The sequence below is a fragment of the Cricetulus griseus genome, chromosome 6 (assembly GCF_003668045.3).
Source record: "Cricetulus griseus strain 17A/GY chromosome 6, alternate assembly CriGri-PICRH-1.0, whole genome shotgun sequence".
NCBI lineage: Eukaryota > Metazoa > Chordata > Mammalia > Rodentia > Cricetidae > Cricetulus > Cricetulus griseus.
Genome location: NC_048599.1, coordinates 132,685,896 through 132,707,548, shown reverse-complemented (window position 1 = coordinate 132,707,548; position 21,653 = coordinate 132,685,896). Strand labels below are relative to the sequence as shown.

At 37.8% G+C, this 21,653-nt stretch overlaps 1 protein-coding gene across 1 annotated transcript in view; it reads right to left on the bottom strand.

Annotated features, from left to right (window-relative positions):
• Positions 1–21,653, bottom strand: part of LOC100773941 (low-density lipoprotein receptor-related protein 1B) — a 1,050,824-nt gene that overhangs the window by 576,045 nt on the left and 453,126 nt on the right. Inside the window, exon 30 of the mRNA XM_035447074.1 lies at positions 19,732–19,881. Coding sequence (XP_035302965.1) covers positions 19,732–19,881 — 150 coding nt within the window. The remainder of the gene's footprint in view (positions 1–19,731; positions 19,882–21,653) is intronic.

Genomic DNA, 21,653 nt, shown 5'->3' with positions numbered 1-21,653 from the left:
GAATTTCAAAGCAGTATAAAGACAATCTTTCAGAAGCAGTGGGATCCCTGTGAGTTCCAGCCCAGCCTGGTCTACAAGAGCTAGTTCCAGGATAGACTCCAAAGCCACAGAGGAACCCTGTCTCGAAAAACCAAAAACAAACAAACAAACAAACAAACAAAAATTCTTTGAGTACAAAAGTGAGGGCGAAGAGCTCTGATTTTTTCCTTACATTACATTTTAAAAAGAAATTTTTGTATCTGGTGAGTGTGTGGAGGTCAGAGGCCAGAGGCATGGCACAGTTCTGTGCTTGCTACAGTGTACTTCAGGGATGCAACTCCCATGAGGGAGCTTGACCTCTTGTGTCACGTTTTCTCCCCTATTTCTTTCTAACAACTAAAACAGAAAATAACTGCTTTATTGTCTCTTTATTTTGGTCACTCTTTCTCCTCATCCAACCAGTTTTTACAAACTAAGAGGTCACTGTTACTCTTTTATCAGGTGCCCCCCCTTTTTTTGTCTCTAACCATCAATGGGCCCACATTCACAAGAACTAGCTGTGTAGATGTACATGGCCTCCAAGGATCAGTGGAGTCCTTGGAATAATGCATATTTCTCAATCTAAGAATGACTGAGATTTTTACTCCAGTATTTACCCGCCGGATCTGTTGTATACCTGAAAGGTTCTTACCCGTAGTTTAGTTATTATCTACTGGGTGACAGCAGTAATCTCATTATCCAAATATCTGAGGATGGGTTAAACGTTCTCGTGGACAAAGTCACCCAGTATTGATAATTTCTGGTGTAGAAGGAAGCTTCTCAATAGAGAAAGCAAAAAGTTAGAATTTCAGCTTTGACCACAGGTGACCCCCATATTTTTCACAAGTAATACTACAATCACATTATCTTCAAAGCACAGTTATCATATCAATTGACACTAAGGTGTAAATTAGTGTAGAGTTAGATGTTATCTAAAGTAATTATGAAGCTAAATAATTCAGCAGAGTGGTTAAAATGATATGACTAAAACATACAAATATGTGATAAAGAATGAACCATTCTACACAGGCTTTTAAAAAGCAGCTATCTGCAATTAAAGCAATATTTTAGAAATATGTCAAGACTAAGCTGCGTTCACTTTTCACCTGGACTATTCATGTGTTGAAACTGTGACCCCATATGATTACATTTGAGTATGGGATCTTTGGGAGGTTAGGGGTTTAAGGTAAGGTCACCGGAAAGGTCCTCATGACAGGATTAGAAGAATCACTGGGCATCTTGCTCCCCTAAGCAAAAAGAGTCTCCACCAGGAATCACTTCAAGCTGCAGCAGCAGGAATTTGTTTTCAGTGTTGGAGACTGAACTCTGGGTGTTGTATTTGCTAGGCACATGCAAATGCCACTTCAGCTCCAGCCCTTAAACCTGCTTCTTGAACGCAGATTTATGTGGTAATACATTTCTATCATTAAAGTCATTCAATCTATGGTATCTCACTGTTGCTTCAGAACTGAAGGTAATCTCACTTCCAGTAACTAGATAAACTCGCTTTATGGATGTTCTATTGTACATTTAGTTATTTCTTTGTGACAGATATATTTATTGTTTCGTTTTGTTTTTAAGAACTTGTGTTATCACAAGTGGCACTGAAAAATAAATTCTTTTTATACTTCTCAATGCACATGTAACTTGATGTAAGTGCATCTACATCTATAGAACAAATTCCTTAAGGAGTGCATGGGTTAATATATCAGTATCATGATAAAGACAGCTCAAGGCACTATCTGTTAACCATGTAACCTTGAGCAATTAATTTAGGCTGACTAGCCTCAGCTGGGATTCCCAAAGGAAGCAATGTTAATGGTCCTTCTCGCAGGAGATTTCTGTGAGAATTGTGTGCAGTAAATTTTGTAAATTCGATAATAGAATGTTTTATTTATATAGACCATCAATTATGTTTAAAAATATTAGACTTACTTATTTTATTTTATGTATCAGTATTTTGCCTGTATGTGCACCACATGCATGCTTGGTCCCAGAAGAGGTTAGGAGGCATTGGATCCCTAGAACTGAATGTATAGAAGGTGGTGAACCACAATGTGAGTGCTATCAACAGAACCTGAGTCATCTGCAAGAGTAACAAGTAATCTTAAATGTTGAGCCATCTCTAGCTGCTGGACTATTCATTATTACTATTACATTAGATAATACTGTTGGGTCCAGCTGTGAGACTACCTTTAATAATTGAAGACACTTCAAATATGGAAGGATTTATTTAGAAACATTTTAGCTTCTGTGTGGTTAAATGGTTCTTTACTAGTTGTTGTTCCATTAAGATGCATAGTTCCTTTGAGAACAGACATTATACAATATAACCCTTCTTTATTGCATATATATAGAATGCATATATTATATATTTATAGAGACATTGTATCAGAGATGATTTTATATATATATTGCTTATTTTAATGTTTATTTCAATAAATATTGATATTTATGGTTGTAGTCATTCTAAATAAATATTATGTTTTGAAAACATAATTATGATCACAGTAGCAGATTTTTTTAAATCTAGATGGCCATTATTTTATTTATTCATGTGCTTTTTTGTTATTTATTGAAATTTATTGAAATTTTAAGTTTTTAACATGTCATATTTTTGAAACAGGATGTCAGAATATAGAATGGAAAAATATGTTTGCACACATTATTGGAACAGACTAAAATGTATTCTGATACACTAGCACATTGTTCACTCGCAGAATAACTACCAAGTATGCAGACTGCCTTGGGTTCAATTCCCAACAATGGGAAATAAAGCCATCCACTGAAAGGTTCAGGCATTATGCTGGCCTGCCCCTGTTACCTGGTGGAATCCACTCAGGCAACACCCTGGTCAGCCCAAGGTTCCATGGGAAAGAAGTCTGCACGCAGGTGCAGAGGACCCCTTTAAAAGATAGGCCCCTGCACCTTTACGCTCTCTCTCTGCTCTCTCTGTCTGTCTCTCTCTCTCTCTCTCTCTCTCTCCCCCTGTTTCTCTGTTTCCCGCTCTCTCTCTCTATGGCGACCGGCCATGGCGGTCAGCCATTACCCTGTTCCTCTTCTTAGTCTCCCCATTCTACCGGCCCTTATAATAAACTTATAGTCAATATGTCTGTCTCGTAATTTCTCTTTTCTTCTTTTTAAACAAAACAATAACATTTTGGTGCCCAACGTGGAAAGGTTCTGCCCTTATACCTTCTGCGACCTGCTGGCGGGCGCTGGTTAGGCAAGGGTAACCTTACAACCCACTTTCATCTTCGCTTTTCCTGGTACTCCCTCCTGCCTGCAGCAGCCTGAGATGCTGGAACTCAACTTGCCGCTTTTCCAACTAAGTATTTCTGGAACTCACTGATCTGCCTATTCGCTACAATCCGGTAAGATACCCAGACCGCTTCCATGGGACAGACCCAGCGCTGTTCACTCTGAGTCCATTTTTTCGGTTTCGGGCCAGGTGCTCTCAGACAGGGCAATCTGTACATTTTTCGGCCTTGCCCACGGGAAATACATTTTTACGGGATCTTACTGGCAGCGAGTAGGTAAATGAGCAGAGTTCTGCCTCCCAGTGGGAACTTTCTTTCACATGGGAATGTCCCTCATTGTTCTGATTGTTCTATTTCTGACTGTTTCTTCTTGGTTGGCAATGTCTGCTTGAGATGCTCTGAGAGTTTTGTTTGTTTGCTGGTTTTCATTTTGTTTGTTTGCTGGTTTGAAACTTTTCTGGCGATTGAAAATGTGCTTATGGGGGTCGCCATCGGCCACGTGTGCTAACCTGGGGGCCGCCATCTTGGTCATAACCAGGTGACCTAGCTTAGGCCTGCCCACTCAGTTCAATGACTTACACGGGCAAGACATCTTACTTTTTATTTCTTTCACTTGTTGGGTGCATTTCCTAAAGGTCAGGCATGGGATCCCGCTCCAGGAGCGGTGCTTTTTTGCTTTTTTCACTTCGGACCACTGGGTCCTTTTTCAGTTTCGGGACAGCTGTGTCCCCTTCGGGGCCAGGCCCCTGGCAACTCCCACGGGCAGACGTGCATCCGTAGCGGAGCTTTTTGCCGGTTCTCCACTTGCCTCACCCATGGGAAATGCATAGAGGAACCTTTTTGGTTTCATCCAACAAGCAGGTAAACAGACAAAAGCGGTTTACGGTTGCTGCCGTTTTGGTCATGTGACCTACCTGTAGGCACGCCCAGCTCCAGTGTCCTTTGCCAGCAAACCTGTCTGTCAGCCAGATCTTTTTGTTTTTTATTTTATTTTTGTCTTTTTCTTCTTGTTTTATTTTTTGTCTTTTTCTTCTTTCACTGGCTCTGTTGTTCATGGCTTATTTACTAAATACTGTGCCTTTCCTGGGCCCTCTGTTTAAATCTACTCTGTCCCTTTAAATCTCCTGTCTGTTTGCTACAATGTACGGATCAGAGATTACATTCTAGTTCCCCTTTACTGTTATCCAGTCCTGCTTGTCTCTGTACCTGTAATTTAACTTTATACTTATCTAGCTCTATATGCAACTTAAATTAAACTATACTAAGTCTCATATTTCTATATTGCTATATATCTTTAAATGATGGTAAACATTTAAGGTCATAAAGGTATAATTTAACTATACTTAAAATATAAGCTAAGTCTATACAACTTAAATTTAACTCATGTATCTTTAAGTGATGACAAAAGTTTACAATCATATAGGTCTATTTCAAACTAACAAAATATTTATACCACTCAGTCTATCCTGTAAGCCGTTTACAAAGGTACAGCTTTTATTACAAAAAGGGATTTTTCTCTAACTAAAGACAAACTTAACTGCTAAGATCCTAAACAGACAGCCCTCAAATGCTCAGAGATCTAGAGAATATGGCATTTAAAATGTTTTGTTAAAAAGCTTTTTATAACAGAGAGATAGGCCAGCTGCTGGCCCCACCCCATTTCCTCCGAGAAGAATGATGGGCACTGAAGAAACTTCATCTCGAGTCAGTGACAACACTAGTCACTGAGCAACCCTGCCCTTCACCTCAACTGGTACAAAGTATTCCAGACCTTGGACAAGAGGACGACGGAATCGACTTTCCCGGCGTTGCTTGGGCCAATGGTAGGCAAGTCTTCCCAAAGTCTATAATCCACAGGTCACAAGTTATCAGCAAGAAGGCAGGTGTCCTGCAGCCCGCTACTATGGATGGAGGACCTTGGGGATGGCTGTCCATGCAGCCTGCTGGCAAGTCTCTGTTATTTAATCATTGATTCAGGTAAAATCTTATCCTTCTCAAGAACTCTGATGCTTTTGACGACTGATAGTCTTGCCAGCTTAAAGCAAAACAGATTCCAGTAACAGGTATTTTAGGGTTTATCTATGTAAAGATAGGAAAGTCTAAGATGTATGAAGGTCTGAAAATGTACTTACGAAGGTCTGAGGATATAAAGGCTTAAATGGTGATAAAATGAGTTGAGACATTAAAAAGAATAAAATGTGTTTCTGATTTCTCTATTTCTCATGCTACTGTTCATAGTAAAGTTCAACAATACCACTATAGGATCATAACTACAAGGTCAAGATTAAGATGCTTTTCATTGTCCTAAAAAATCTGTCTGTTTTAAAATGGTAATGCTTTTAGCCAAGTTGCTTCTAACATAAATATGCTGCTAACATGTCTAAAACTTATGTTTCCACAAATTCTAAGGATTCTTGTAAGTTCCAGGGAGCCGAATCAGATCCAAACAGGTCAGATTCACTCCAGGTAATATCCAACCTTTCCCCAGTCCCAAATTCCCTTCACTCATCTTGGGACTCCTCGGGAACCCCTCCCTCATCTTACAATCTTCCCCTCAAGTGACAGGACCTAAGAAAAAAAATTTTTCTAAACTCAACCTTGTCTTCTACTTTGTCAACATCTTGCCAGGTCTAAGAGGCGCCAGGGAGTTCCATACAGCCTGGACTACAATGAAACAACCAGCTTCCCCAGGACGTGGCAGCACCCCAACCTTCTCGGGTCCCCCAAAGATGGTCAACGCCCCCCACGTCAGCAGGAAGCAGTCTTAAGAATTCGACGCCCTTATTCCTTAACCTGCCATGTCTAAACACCCCACCTTTTTTTAATAAGTAGAGGTGGGAATGAAAGGTTCAGGCATTATGCTGGCCTGCCCCTGTTACCTGGTGGAATCCACTCAGGCAACACCCTGGTCATCCCAAGGTTCCATGGGAAAGAAGTCTGCACGCAGGTGTAGAGGACCCCTTTAAAAGACAGGCCCCTGCACCTTTACGCTCTCTTTCTTTCTTTTTCTCTGTCTGTTCTCTCTCTCTCTCTCTCTCTCTCTCTCTCTCTCTCTCTCTCTCTCTCTCTCTCTGTCTCTCTCTCTCTCTGTCTCTCTCTCTCTCCCCCTGTTTCTCTGTTTCCCGCTCTCTCTCTCTATGGCGACCGGCCATGGCGGTCAGCCATTACCCTGTTCCTCTTCTTAGTCTACCCATTCTACCGGCCCTTATAATAAACTTATAGTCAATATATACGTCTCAGCAATTCCTCTTTTCTTCTTTTTAAACAAAACAACATATTAAGAAAACTTACAAGTAAGTTAGGTGGAGGGGAAAATATCAAATCACACTAAGAATGATGCTGGCAATTGTCCTGCATGATGAATAATATTTCACCCACTGCACAGTTGAGAAACATAGAACCACAGCAGTGGCCCAGACACATCTGACAAGATTTAGAGACTCTAGCAAGAAGTAGAATCACTACAGAAAACAACACTGAATTGAAGCCAGTCCCAGAACTTGGGTTTCAGAGAACTGAATGTCAACTCCTATTCTTGACCTCTCTATGTATATGGTGAGAGTAACAATACTGTGACATACAAAATTCAGTGAATGAATACAAGAAAAAATGAGTATGTCCAAAAGTTTTGTGTGTTTTGGAGGTGGTGCGTGGAATGCCAAAATATATTCCAAGAGTGTAAGTGTAGAGGTAATTACAGTTGTTCATAAAATAGTCTGAATGTTTAACAAATTGTGGAGGGAAATGAAACAAACATGTAAGGATAAACTAAATTTGTAGAAACAGGCATACTTGTCTTCTAAGTGGCTGATGGACTGCTTGGAACTCTGTGATTGTGAAGAGCTAGGACATTGCAGAGCTGAAGCCAAATTATCTTAGGCCATATATAGGCCCATATGTATCTGTTCTTTATTCACCTCCATCTAACCTTACATCCCTTCAATTCAGGAAAAACCTTCAGAGCATAGTAAGGGACCAATAGCTTATACTAGCTAAAAGGTAGAATTGCTATCAGAGAGCATCTGAAACCTACATCGAAATGTCCCTTGTGTTCCAGTAACCTGCCAACCTGCTCTTCCCACTTCTGGAGACATATTGTTCTATAACTAAAATTATGATCCTAAAAATGCTTCCATGTTGGAACATGTGACTTAAGAGAGGCTATGTTCGATGTTCTTAGGCCATAACAATTCATATTTAGCATAAAACAAACTTTCCTTCTCTAAGAACTCCCAGTCATTTCAACATATTCTATCCATTATCCTAATATATTTATGGTAATTATCTACTATCTGAGATTATTGTTATATATGCATTATCTCATTCTCTTCACTAGAGTCTATATGCCAATTGTTCCGAGCTCCCCATTTTTCTTCATATGGAACCATAAGCACCTAAAATAATGATTAATACATAGTATCTGTTCAATCAATATTTGTTAACTGAATTTCCAAAGAAGATACTAAAATTATAAGGGAATTTTGATTTAAAAAATCCTCAAGAAAGAAAACCCTTATGAAAATTATTTCATTCCTTACAAAGCATAATGACCTTGACCTTTTAGTGAGACAAAAAGGGGTAGCGTATGTGGTTTGAGTCCACTAGAGGGAAAAATGGAGGAGCTCTATCCAGATCGGATTTTATTCTAAATCAATGGGAAGCATCTGGGTACTATTAACTAAGTGGATGCTAAGGTTAGATTTATGTTGTTTTCAAAGATCATTCAGCACCTGGTGAGAAGGCTCAGAGATAGAGATAGGAACTTGCTATGAAAACATAAAGGCCTGAATTTAATCCCCAGAAACCATTTCAACTTGCTTGTCCTCTGTCCTCCATATGAGATCTGTGACATGTGTCACTTCCAGCAAAATAAATGAAATTAAAAAATGAAGTGAAAAAACAAAAATTTTCTCCTACTGCATTTGAGGTAAGAACTGTTTTGCAGCATCATAGGAAAATAAAATAACAGAAAAAACAAAAGAATGTTGCTAGTCATATAATTTAAATTTTCATTCAAAAGATACTTGAGGATCAGAGGAAAAGTGTGTCCTGTTTCCTCTGGCTGGACTTGCAGGGACAGGAGCACCTACAGACTCATTGTGAAGGAAAGAATGTAAAGAAGCTTCTTCAGCTTGACCCACTGAGTAGGCAGATCTGCAAAGGCTGTCAGTCTCTTGCTCGAGTCAGGGATACTTGTAGGTTCATTTTGATCACCAAAATAAACAAGGAATATTGACATTTAGACAAAGCATTGAAAGTAAAAATGGTTTTGTTTCTTACATGATCATCTGTTATGTCAGGAGATATTTATACTAATGAATAACCCACAATACAAATTCATTGTATTTATAAATGTGGTGATTTGAATGAGAATGGTCCCCAGAGATTCATAGATTTTAATGTTTGGTCCCCCAGTTGGTGGAACTTTTTGGGAAGGATTAGGAGGTGTGGCCTTATGGGAGGAGATGTGTCACTAGGGGAGGGTGTGGAGATTCCCATGCCATTCATAGTGTCTCTCCTTCTCTGTCTTTTGCTTGTGGATCAGATGTGAGCTCAGTGTCTTCTCTATCACCATGCCTTCCTGCCTGCTGCTATATTCTCCCTGTCATGATGTTCAAGGATTCTTCCCTCTGAAACTATAAGCCTCTAATAAACACTTTCTTCGAAATAATGTCTTAGTGTGTAAATATGGAAGTAACTAAGACAGTAAACATAAGGCATGTGTAAAACAAATATTAAACATTCAGGAACAATTTGTATTTTCTTATATTCTTCCTAATATTAAAAAATCATTTACGATTTCAAATCTACATGTCTGTACTTTCAGAAATTGCAGAATTTCTTTAAAAGAATGCTTTTATTTTTAAATTCTGGGAAGTGCATATAGGCTAGGCAAGTGCTTATGACCTAGCAACTTCTAGCTTACCAATTTTTATATGAGTAAAGCATGCAAACATTTCTCTAAACCTACTTGTGTTCAAAGCCTTTATATATTAATTTTAATAATTTTCTTTTGTATTTTTCATTATGTTACAACTAAGGTATCACATTAAATGAGACATTTAAAAAATAAGATTACTGGCCATAGTCAACCTTATAAATTCAGCTTATTTTGAATAGTCCTCAAACATGCAAATTGCTTTCTTCTCCTCATTCTCTTCTTCCTCCTCTTGCTCCTTCTCTTATTTTCTTCTTCCCTTGCAAGCTGAATTAATTTTTTTAGATGAAAAATAATTCCTACAAAATATACTGAACATGGTTTCCTTTCCCCTACCTCTTCACAGGTCCTGTCTTTCCCTCTTCCTTGTCCTACAGTATTGTCTATGGGCTAATCTTATGGTGACATTTTCTTAATTGAAGTTTCCTTCTCTCATATGATGTCACTTTGGGTCAAGGTGACATAAAACTAGTCCGCACACTTGCTATTTGAAGTTACTGCCTTGATTTCTCCACAATGCTAGATTGGAATCTGGAATTCTGACCCACAGTAATCCCTTCACTATATTGCCTTTTTCAGGGTATTTTTATCATAGCAACTCAAATGAAATTGAACAATCCTAAACTCTCATTTGAATTTTACACAGTGATTTGCGTATTTCTTTCTTATATTACCAATGTGTCCTACACCAGCTGCATTTTTAAAACCATGATCTCTCATTTTCCTCAAAAATGTGTAATCCTGGCTAAATAGTCCTCATTGGCCCCTCTCACTATTTCCCAAGACAAGTTAGTGCTTTTCCTAGTTTTATAAGGTGAAATTTTAAAAATCAAACATAATATAAAAGGAGATTTCAGCCCCAATTCTTAGAACAAAACCACAACAAAAACTGCTGTAGTTTTTTCTAAATATTTGACCAAATTCTTAGGCTTTTGTGGGTTGTGATTCTTGTGATTCATAGTCTACAGAACAATGGGAATATGAAGGGCTCAGATTACTGTCAGAAAGATATATATATATATATATATATATATATATATATATATATGAAAGTATGAAGATGTACCATGTGTGCATCTGGTGTATGTGAAGGACAGAAGAGGGCATAATATCCCATGGAAATGGAGTTACAGATGGTTGTAAGTCCCCAAGTGGGTGTTGGGAATCCATCTTATTTCATCTGGTACAGGATTATCAAAAGATTATCTACCTATGCAGAACTTTTTATTTTATACTATTTCTGTGATTTCATCCTATAATGAATACAACTGATTGATCCTTAGCCATTTATATTTAGAAAGAGATAGATATGGATTGGACAAGTAAGATGGATCAGTGGAAAGGCCAATGACCTACAATCCTGACAACCTGAGTTTGATTCTCAGAACACATGCAAAGAGAGTGAGGAGAAATCCCATTCCTTAAGTTGTTCGATGACTACAGCATTCACCCGTGGTAACAGGCCCCACAGCTTGCAGCCACAGTAATGATGACATTTTAAAAGGAAGTCATCAGTTGCAAGATAGAAGGCCTTTCCTATAATTTGGTCATCCTGCCCACAGCTCTTATATTTCTATCCTCTAGATATATGAGAGGAAGAAATTTTCTTTTTAAAATTCTAGTCTATAATTTGCCCCCACTATATATGTATATATTTATGCATTTATATGATATATTGTATTAAATACAATATATATATGCATAATATATATATATATGATATATTGTATTAAATATATATAAATACATACATAAATACATATATATGATATATTGTATTAAATACATATAAATACATACATAAATACATATATATGATATATTGTATTAAATACAATATATCAGCAAACTATTTAAACACTAGGGATCCTAATTTAGTCCATTATAAAGTGTCAGGTAATAATTTGTCAAGCTTTCTGGGTTAAGACTTTAACATATATTAAATACAATATATCATATATATGCATAATACAATATATCATATTGTATTTCTAAATATTTGACCAAATATATATATATATATATATATATATATATATATATATATAGTGAATGTGTACTGTTATCTTCCTTGCCAATCAATTTGACTGTGTCTGGAATAGCCCTGGAGGTTGTGGCATGCTTCTGTGTGTGTGCGTGAATGCGTGTGTGTGTGTGTGTGTGTGTGTGTGTGTGTGTGTGTGTGTGTGTGTGCACGCGCAATTGTGCATGAGAGGGGGAGAGAGCATTTGCAGAGGTTTCACTTCATTTGCAATAGAATATTTTATAAAATGCATGATTAGCTCAAAAGCTATGGTAGTGGAGCACACAAGTCAAATTAAACTTCATACCCCATCTATTATTGTAGACTCAAAAGTCTTAACCCAGAAAGCTTGACAAATTATTACCTGACACTTTATAATGGACTAAATTAGGATCCCTAGTGTTTAAATAGTTTGCTGATCCTTAAATCCATGTGCTGGTGGCTTCCTATGCAAACTCATAGTCTACTTTGGATCTGTGTAATATCTACACTTCTCTCTGATATCTATTATTCCTCTATACTTGCTCTTCCCAGTTCAACACTAACAGTGTAGAATGCACAGGAGCTAACATTATGATGTTTTATGATTTACATCTCAATTTTCTGCAGATATCGATGAGCCCATTTCTGCCTATGTTTGTTTCACTTATATATTTTTTTCATAATTTCTCAAATTGATTTTTTCACTTTTTCCTTAGCATAAATATTATATAGGTATTTTACTCTCAAACTGCTTACATGAATAGGGGAAGGGAATAGTATGCTAAATAAAAGCAATAAGAAAACCACAAATCGCAATATCAGTTAAAGTTTGAAACCCTCCTCCTCACAAAGGTACTTAACATTGAACAGCAAAGGTTAATGAGTTTAGGTCACTGTTTTCTTCAGCCTTCATTAGAGAGCACAATGTCAGGTGTGTCTGAAGATGAAATAAAACAAGCAATAGGGCCTCACAGCTGCAAAATATGGCAATCAATAAATTGACACTGATTACTGGCTGTACATTCTTTCTAAGATAAACTATTAGAAAATCATGCAAGAAAAGGTTTGCCCTATAACTATTTTGTCTACCTCAAGTGCACATATAATATGACCTCAAGTATACATATAATTAATATAAAATTATATCTAAAACTAGTAATTAAAGAAAAGTAAGAATAATAGTGACCTATATTGTTTAAAGCTTCTAGCTCTTAAGTTTTAAGGCAGTAATCTTGATTTGCTATTTCTGGTAGTTGATAATGGAAAGTTAACAAGATTGCCTTTAGAAATTGGCAAGAATTTGAAGCTCAGTCACTAGCTAGATCAAACTTCAAAGATGTTATCAGTCTGTTCAGTCATAGTACACAGAATGTATATTACATCTGAGCTGGTGAACTCTCCACTTCCTGGAGAACAGAGGAAGCAACCTGTATCTCAGTGGCAGAATAGGGGGCTATCACAACTATATAGTGTTATTTAAAAGTCACAACAAAATCTTACAACATAAAACTATAAATGACTTGAACTATTCTGGTTAGGTTCAAATAGCACTTCTTATCCTTCCTGTAGTATCTCTTCATGCTTTTCCTTAGATGGCACTGTCTTCAGGAAGCCCTCCGTAGTACTCATTACAATTATCATCTCTGCCATAAACTCTTCATTTCCTTGCTCTATTCCCACCCCACCCCCCTCTTGCCACCTCTTAACCATCACATTATTTACTAGTTATTTATCTTCTTTATCATCTACCTCCTACATTTATGGGAGAGCTTTATGAAGTTAGTGTTCTCTTCTACATATACACAGTGACTGTTGTATTGACTAGGCAATAATACAAAGCTGTTGAATAAGTGAAAGAAACATTGACTCTCAACAATTCTTGTTGATATAGGTAGGAACTCTGAATATACAAATTATATTCTCCTGGAAGAGTTTATCTCAAAAACAGGCAAAAGACGTCTCTATCAGCATATACCTCAGGCAAAATATTAGGTCTAGTCTATATTCAATCAACTACCCATGCAGGGTATTTCATGTCATTTGATTGTCAACTCTCACACCATAAATATCTGAATGGTATCTTCTTAAAATTGAATGATCTGTGACAATATGTTAAAGTTGTGAGATATTAAATAAATGTCTATATTATTCATCTTGAAATTTGAAATGTCTGGTGCAAAGGGTTAATATTCCTTATGACAAAAATGTTTAGAACTGCTAAGTGTAGTATCTTACATGGGATACTTTTCTTTTCCAAGCAAGTCCAGATATATGAGCTTTGGCTCAGTTCTGGGTTACAGTAATAGAGGGAATATTTGGCTTTATCATTCTCATTGACTGATACCCTGCCAGATTTCATTAGGCATTTGAATCTACTCACAAAGAAATGAACTCTCTGGACAGAGTAACATGCAAATTAGTTAATCAGTTGTTGAGTATCGAACTTCCCCAAATATTAGCAACTTAGCACAATACATGCTTCTTATCTCATAATTACATGGGTGGTCCTGCTTTGCAGATTCCTTTGAGGTGGCATTAGGGTTGTTAGTTTGCACTGTAGTCTAGAATTTCTGACCAGTTTAGAGCTCCTGCTTTCAAGATGGACCACAGACATGGCTGTGGTCGAACATTTGTGTCTATCTATGTGCTTTTCTCCACAGGTTGGGTTGAGTATTATTTAAAGGTGGCCTGGCTTTGCCAAAGTATAACTGATCTGAGAGAGAGAGAGAGAGAGAGAGAGAGAGAGAGAGAGAGAGAGAGAGAGAGAGAGAGAGAAGCCTCATTCAGTTTACCATAGTCTCAGAGTCATACCGTCACTTCTGCCCCATTCTGTTTATTAAAAAGAGTCACGAACATCTAGTCCACATTCAAAGAGAGAGAAATCAAGCCATATTCAGTGTGTGTGTGTGTGTGTGTGTGTGTGTGTGTGTGTGTGTGTGTTTACTTGCTTATGTGTGTGCATCGGGTAGCCAGATGTCAATCTCAAGTATCATTCCTAAGGAGCTGTTCACTACATTTTTTGAAACAGAGTCTCTCACCAACGTAGGACCCAGCGAATAGACTAGGTTGGGTGGACTCCCCTGCCAAACATCCATTTAGATCCCCATCCCTATCACTGGGATTGCAAGCACATGGAACTGTGCCCAGGGACTGACTCAACAGTGTTGAGGACTGTTATTTGGTCATCATATTTAGATGATAAGCACTTTAGCAATTAAGCCTCCCTCCAAGATCTAACCTCTAGCTTAGTGCAAATCTCGATACTGTCATATTGATTTGCATACTCATAAGTGAATGGCTTGGTTCTGATCAGTATAGTACCAGATGTTCAACATTTCCAATCTCTCACCATTTTATTTGTGTACCTGATTCTAACTAAAAAAAATGAGATATCCAGTGGTTACAGTTACAAGCTTTGAAAATTAAAATTGGTGAAAACTGTGTGAAGACATCTTTATCTCAGTTTGAGGAGAACCAGTCTTACATTTTAGTAAAAGCAAATTTCAGTTATTTACTGTCAGTTACCTATATAGTCAGTTTGGGGAAGTAGTGTGAGTCTGTATACATGTGTTGCTTGCCAGTCATACAATTCCTTTGTTCTCAGGATGTTTAAATTTCAGTATCACTGTGGGGAATTTCTGTTTAAACATTCTAAGTATTATAATCCCCTGGATCGCAGTGAGGCCCCTTCTTCAATTGTTTGTTTTCTTTCTTATGGCCACAGCATTCATCCTTGGCAGACAGAAGTCCATGCCATTGTTCTTTTCTCCCTCAAATTAAAAGAGAACAGACTCTGAGGAAACAGGGGCGGGCAGCCTGCTCAGAAGGAGAGACTAGACCTTGCTGGGAAACTAGAAATTCCCACCCCTCTGCTGGTTATTTATGCTCTTCACATTTTGGGAAGTGGACTGCTATAAGCAGCTAATATGCTGCTCTCAGAGATTTTAAGGATGTTGTTCATTTGATTTTAATTGAGCTGCAGTGTCAGGGAGGAGCATTATATACACAGCCATTCTTTTGATACAGGATTTTAGTTTCTGCCAACTCCTTTTCTGAAGTGGATCTAGAATACTGACAAAATCAAGGCTTTCAATCATCCAAACACTTTCCTCCATGCTTCCAGTGAACTTTTGTTCACTAACAAACTACTAACACCCATTTTTGCCATGATAGAGGACTTATTCTGTATTTTGAGACTGTATCCACTATATCAAGGTCTGTAAGTTTAATATTGGTTTCTATTCAGAACAAGGCCAGTAGAATTAGCAGAAGTGTAAGCTGCTAAAGTCTTTAATTTATCTAAAAGATCATGGTTTTATAATACTTATTATTATATTGTATGTAGTATATAATAAGAAGAAACATATTGGGGGAGTAAAAGGGCAATTTCCTTGAAGTCATGGCTTTATTTTTAACATTTTCTCTCATTTATTGGTTTTCTACATTTTATTTGGCAATTTGGCTTGACTGTATAAGCTATGTGAGCATTAACTTTTGAATATAATGTGAAAAATTGTTCTGATGAATTCAGATTTTCATACTTGGTTTTACTTCAGTTTTGACATAGGCAAATGCACATATAAAGAACATGCAGCTGTTGCTTTAACAATGCTATGTCATATAAGAAACCTCACTGACCCATCCTGTAGAAGTCAGGTGGATGCCACACACCTGCTATGCTAGCATGTGAAGCATAGATGCAGGACAACCAAGGACCCAAAGTCATCTTCAAAAAGTGAGTGAGTTGCAGCCACCCACCCAACCAAACAAAAATTCCTAAAGAATGAATGAAAGTTTCAATCTTAAAATAAGCCATTGAATAAAGTGTGTGTGTGTGTGTGTGTGTGTGTGTGTGTGTGTGTGTGTGTGTGTGTGTGTGTGTGTAAAGGAGAACAACTTTAATCCTGAAATTTGTGAAGCTTCCTAAACAGCCTGGGTGCCATTCATATGTGTTCATGTATGTATATATGTGAGTTGAATATGCATGTGTGTCTGTATGTTTGTGTATATGCATATGTTTATTATATGTATGTGTGTCTGTTTGTAGGTAATGAGAATAGTCCCAACACTGTACTATGTGGCATAGTGTTCTTAGCAACCTGGATGAATTTAGAGATGCCTAGGAGATTAGTCTAGCATAGGTCCTGAGCATTTCTGTCATGCCTTTTCCAGAGAAGATTAGATTTTGAGGACTCTTACATAATGAACTGTTTGTGTACTGACAAATAAAGCTTTCCTGGAGATCATAGGTTAGAGTTAGCCACTAGTTAACCATTGGGTCCAGGCTATGGTGGCTCATGCCTTTCATCCCAGCATTTGGGAGGCTTACAACTTTAATCCAGCATTTGGGAGACTCACACCTTTAATCCCAGCACTTGGGAGGCTCACACCTTTAATCCCAACAGGAAGGAGGCAGAGAGAAGAAGTGATAAGACAGGGCAGAGACTGGATCTCAGCCCTTTCAGAGGAACAAACGAGACAGGTAGGAAGCAACTGGAGGCTGCTCCCTGTTCTCTGATCTTTCAGGTTTTTACTGGGTTTTTAATAAGATTAATTAGATTAATACTCCAATGAAAAGATTAATTCACTGAGAGAATCACAATCTGAGTAGATTAACAAGAGATAGTAGACAATCCACCTAGCCTAGTTCAAGCAGGTTGGTCACTGGCACTGGTTCACAGCATCTGTGCATTGCCCTGCTGCTGTACCTTTGCTGCTCCTATGTGACATGAGGTGATCAACCCCAGCACAATTCTAGAACCTATGTAGCTAGCCCCACTAAAGTAAAACACTGAAGCCAAAATAAAACCTTGTTCCCTGAAGTTGTTTATATTAGTCATTCTCTCACAAGAGCATTACATTTGACTAATAGCCCATATAAACAGTACAAGAAATTCCCAAATGCCAGGAAATTAAAAAAAAATAGTGTTTTTCAAATGGAGATCCTTTACTTAAAAGTACATATCTCTTACCTGAAGAAAATCTATTTTTTGAAAATCTCAAATTCAAGAAAAAATTGAGTTTTTTTCTTTAAAAAACTGCCAAAAAGCAAGATAGATAACAGAAACTACATCAGAAGGAAGATACTGAAACCAGATGGGTAATATTACACTAGCAGCTGTTAAAGTTTGTTGGGGGGACAAAGGTCCTTGCACCCACAGATCCCTAGGGAAAGCATGAATGCTAAGCACACAGGAGCATCTTCTCAATGCAGCAGATAAAATACCTGTTTTACTGCCCAGAAGGTTTGGAGGAGATTTTGTTAAGGTTCTGGGGACCTTTGTGCTATCTGTGGAGGCAGATCTCACCCAGCTTTTGTTACAAAGGCAGAACTCAACCAAATCCCTGAGCATGATCAACCCAGGCTGCCCCTTCCCTAGACCTTTACCCATATTTAGGGGGGATGTCACATGTACTTTATGGCCTGCTGAACTCTATACTATCTGTTAGAGACCAGATTAGAGTCTAGGTCCTTTAGCTATAGAACCCACTGTTATGGTCAATGCATTTTGTAAAGGAGTTTCTATGTAGTCACACTGAAGCTTTATTGTGCACCTGCAATTGGACTGACTGTTGTCTGGAAATCTTTTCCAAAATTGTACTGTGCTTTAAATAAGCTGGAAATGAATTGTCTGGCGAAGACTCACCAAAGTCTGATCCACATTGATGAAGTCAGTCTGAACCTGGTTTTCATTCTCAACTCTTTGAGGGCTCACTTCCTTGCCTGGATACCTCTAGGGTCCCCTTCAAAAGCCCAGCATACAAACATAGAGTGTGCTGATATCTTAATTTGACATTCATGTAGAATCGGCACTTTAAAATGGACATATGAACATTTGCTTACATTTCCCATATTTTTATATGTGCATATGTACACACACACACACACACACACACACACACACACACACACACACATATAACAACATTCAATGACAAATGAATACAATCATTTTTGCTCTCTTTACAAGAAAGTGAAACACTGTTCTGTCTTAAATAGTTTCTGTAGGGGAACCTGTAGCCACATCTGCTTAGGGGCTGGCTAAAGGTGTGCCTGACAGTGCCTCCAAGGGCATGGTCAGGGTGATGTAGAGTGAGAGGTTCAGGTGGCTGGGTTTCACTTTCGGTTTCACTTTTCAGCTTGCTGTATAGACTGCTGCCGTGTTGGCTGGCTAGGTCGCTCTGTAATTAAGGCTTTTCCCTATTAAATACCCTTGTATTTCTACCTCACTCTGTATTGGTAATTTCCCACTTTAAGTTTCTAAATTTAAAACTTCAGCATTTTCATTCACTCTTTTTTTAATGTGAGAGAAAGTCTCATTATAACACCCCTCATCTCAAACTCACTAGGTAGGTAGCACAGGGTTGTCTCAAACTTACTATGTAGTCCAGGCTAGCCTGGAGGTCAGTCTTCTTCAGGCTTCTATGTGTTGGGGGAAAACATATGCTATCATAGCTGGCTTTTGTTCATGCAGGCTTCATGATTAGAAATAAAGGTAATAAAGTGGTTGTCTAGAAAATTAATTTTCACTTATTTCTCCATTATTAAATGGCATACTATCATTTGGTCAAGTGCTCATAAATATATACTACCAAAAGGAAGCAAAAAAAAAAAAAACAACAACAACAACAACAATAAAACACCCTTACATTAGCTTTATGAACAGGTAAAAGGGATGAAATACTATGGAAGGTGAAATTTCTATAATTTCAAGGTCCTATTTGCTAATTATACAAACTTTAAAGACAAATTCAGGCTGGAGTTTTTAAATGGTAGAAGGTTTTGTTATGCTCCTCGACCTATCTCTTGTACCATAATTCAGCAATTGATGAGCTACACGGGACATTGCAGGGTGACCACATGGGCCCATCCGCAAAGCAAAACCCCTCAGCAAACAGCACTTCTGTATGGGTACTACTCTTCTAGTTTACATGAAGCTCTCTTTAAGAGGAAAACTTAGATTTCAAAACACGGTTCATAAGCGCGGTGAAGCAGAGTTGACTGTTTTACAAGAAACATATATTCTGTCAACTTTCTAAGACCTCCATAATACTGGACAAAATGGGATAAAAATGGGACTTAGTCATTAGAATCTTTCCTAAGATGCAAGACATATTTGTTTTCAATCATTGGTCAGATGACCATGACACAGTTTCCTTTTTCATGCTTCAAAATCAGATAAGCTAGAAACACTTGCACTGGCAAACATGCAAGCCTCAGAGCTGCAAAAGAGCCCAGGAATGAATCAAATGGTAGTACAATTCACACAAAACTGAGAACTGATAACTAAGTGAAGCTAATTTTAATACCAGCACTAAGTGTCTAATCTAGATAATCATAAATGTGTGTTATCTAAAGTTAAAAAATAAGAAAAAAATCACAGTGATGTTCAGCTTGAAAATGTCTTTGTTGCTAATGGAATGGTAACTTTACTAGGCTTTTAATAGGTCTTAATTAATCAACTCCTAATCAATAAGATTCTGCCTCACCACAGAATCGCCTCACTTACCCATGATGGTTAAGGCTGTAGCTTTTTTTAATTCTTCTTTCATTGACTCTATTACTTCTAAATTACCACCATCCAGGTTGCATCGGTTTATGGTTCTATTTCCAGAACTGATCCAATAAAGCTTATTCTCCACATAGTCTATTGAGAGACCTGTAATTAAATTAAACAACTTCAACATAATAACAGTCACTCAGATTCCAATATTCACTTAGCATCTCCTGATTGGAGGGGGAAGTAGGTTGAAAGTTCACAGTTTGGTCTTGGAAAATAAGACTTGGCTAATAGGAAGCTAGATATATAAGGTGTCTTCACTAACTGAGGGACATTAGACTTTTACAGGCAACTTTGCAGTAGCTACTGATGAAAGTAATAGTGACATTTTACAGATAAGGAAACTAATACCCAGGAAGCTAAGAAATCTGTGTTCTCAGCACAGACACCTGCACTTGCTGGCATGTACTACACAATCACAGTTCACACTGAAACAATATGCATCCATGCTCCCACCAAGCTCAGTGTGAGCAGTTTGTGGAGAGATGCTCTCCACAGGTGTGCCCGCAAACTGGTCCTGGAGATCAGCCCCGTGTATGAACAAACCACATACAGTTCTTCCAAAGCAAACAAACAGCAAAAAGATGACCAAGAGGGAAAAAAAAAGAAAACATAAGATGGAGAGACTGACAAGAGTTTAAGCATGCTAAATGGATGAGATGTTACTGGGCAGTTCTCAACCCCAGTGAGTCACAGGCCAGAGTGAACTAAGGGGTCAGATCCATTCCACACCAGGAACCACTCAGCTCATCTGTATATAATTTCACTTGTGGACTGTCTCAGTTTCTGAGAGAAGCTGGAAAAGTTTATCCATAAACAACAATGCAAAAAAAATCAGGCACTATGGAATCATAGTTTTATACATTTATTTTTCTGAAGACCACAATCAGATGATTAATTTTAACTACTAAGAAAATTAGTTGGAAAAATATCAACAAATACTAATAATAAAAATAATAATACATGTCACCTAAGATATTTCAGGATGACAGTCTTCATCGTTCAGTTTGTTTAATAAAATCTGTATGGGCCAGGCAGTGGTGGTGCACGCCTTTAATCCCAGCACTCAGGAGGCAGAGGCAGGTGGATCTCTGTGAGTTCGAGACCAGCCTATTCTACAAGAGCTAGTTCCAGGTCAGCCTCCAAAGCCACAGAGAAACCCTGTCTCAAGAAACCATAAAGAAAAAAAGAAAAAAGAAAGTCTCTATGGTCCCTTTATATACTGTCTGCCACCTGGGCATGCCATATCTGGCAGAAATCAGATAATATGAGCATGTTTTCAAAACTGGCTTCTGCTTGGGCATCTGTCTGATGATTTTAAGCTAATACAAAGAGTTAAATAAACATATATACAGTTATAGAGAATCCTTTCGAAAATGTGAAGTTTATATATACTGATAACCATTCTAAATTGCATGTGACAATCAAGCCAAGGTCCCAGAGATCTGAATTTTTACAAGACAGTTTCTGCCCTCAAGGTCCCCAGCTGAACTGAGTGTTGGCATTTTGCCCTTGGTTTGAATTTGAGAACTGTTACAAGTACACACAGGATAGCCTCTGTTAGGCTTCCTAAGATGTAGTGTCTGAAGGCAGTACATCATATTGTGACCTCTTTATCTATGGACCCAAGGGACACATTTCTTTCAGGGCCATGTGCCAGAAAAAGCTATATATGGGAAATATAAAATTTTAACTGATCATATTTCTGTCTTGGCTTTCGCTCAAAAAAAAAAAAAAAAAAAACCCAAAGAGTCAGATTTGTGAGCCATCACCAGCAGTCATAAAAGGATTGCATCTACACTATCAGTTTTAGTCTAGCATTGATAGACTAATCTATTTTACTCTTTCCTCTGGAATATTGAAATCAATAC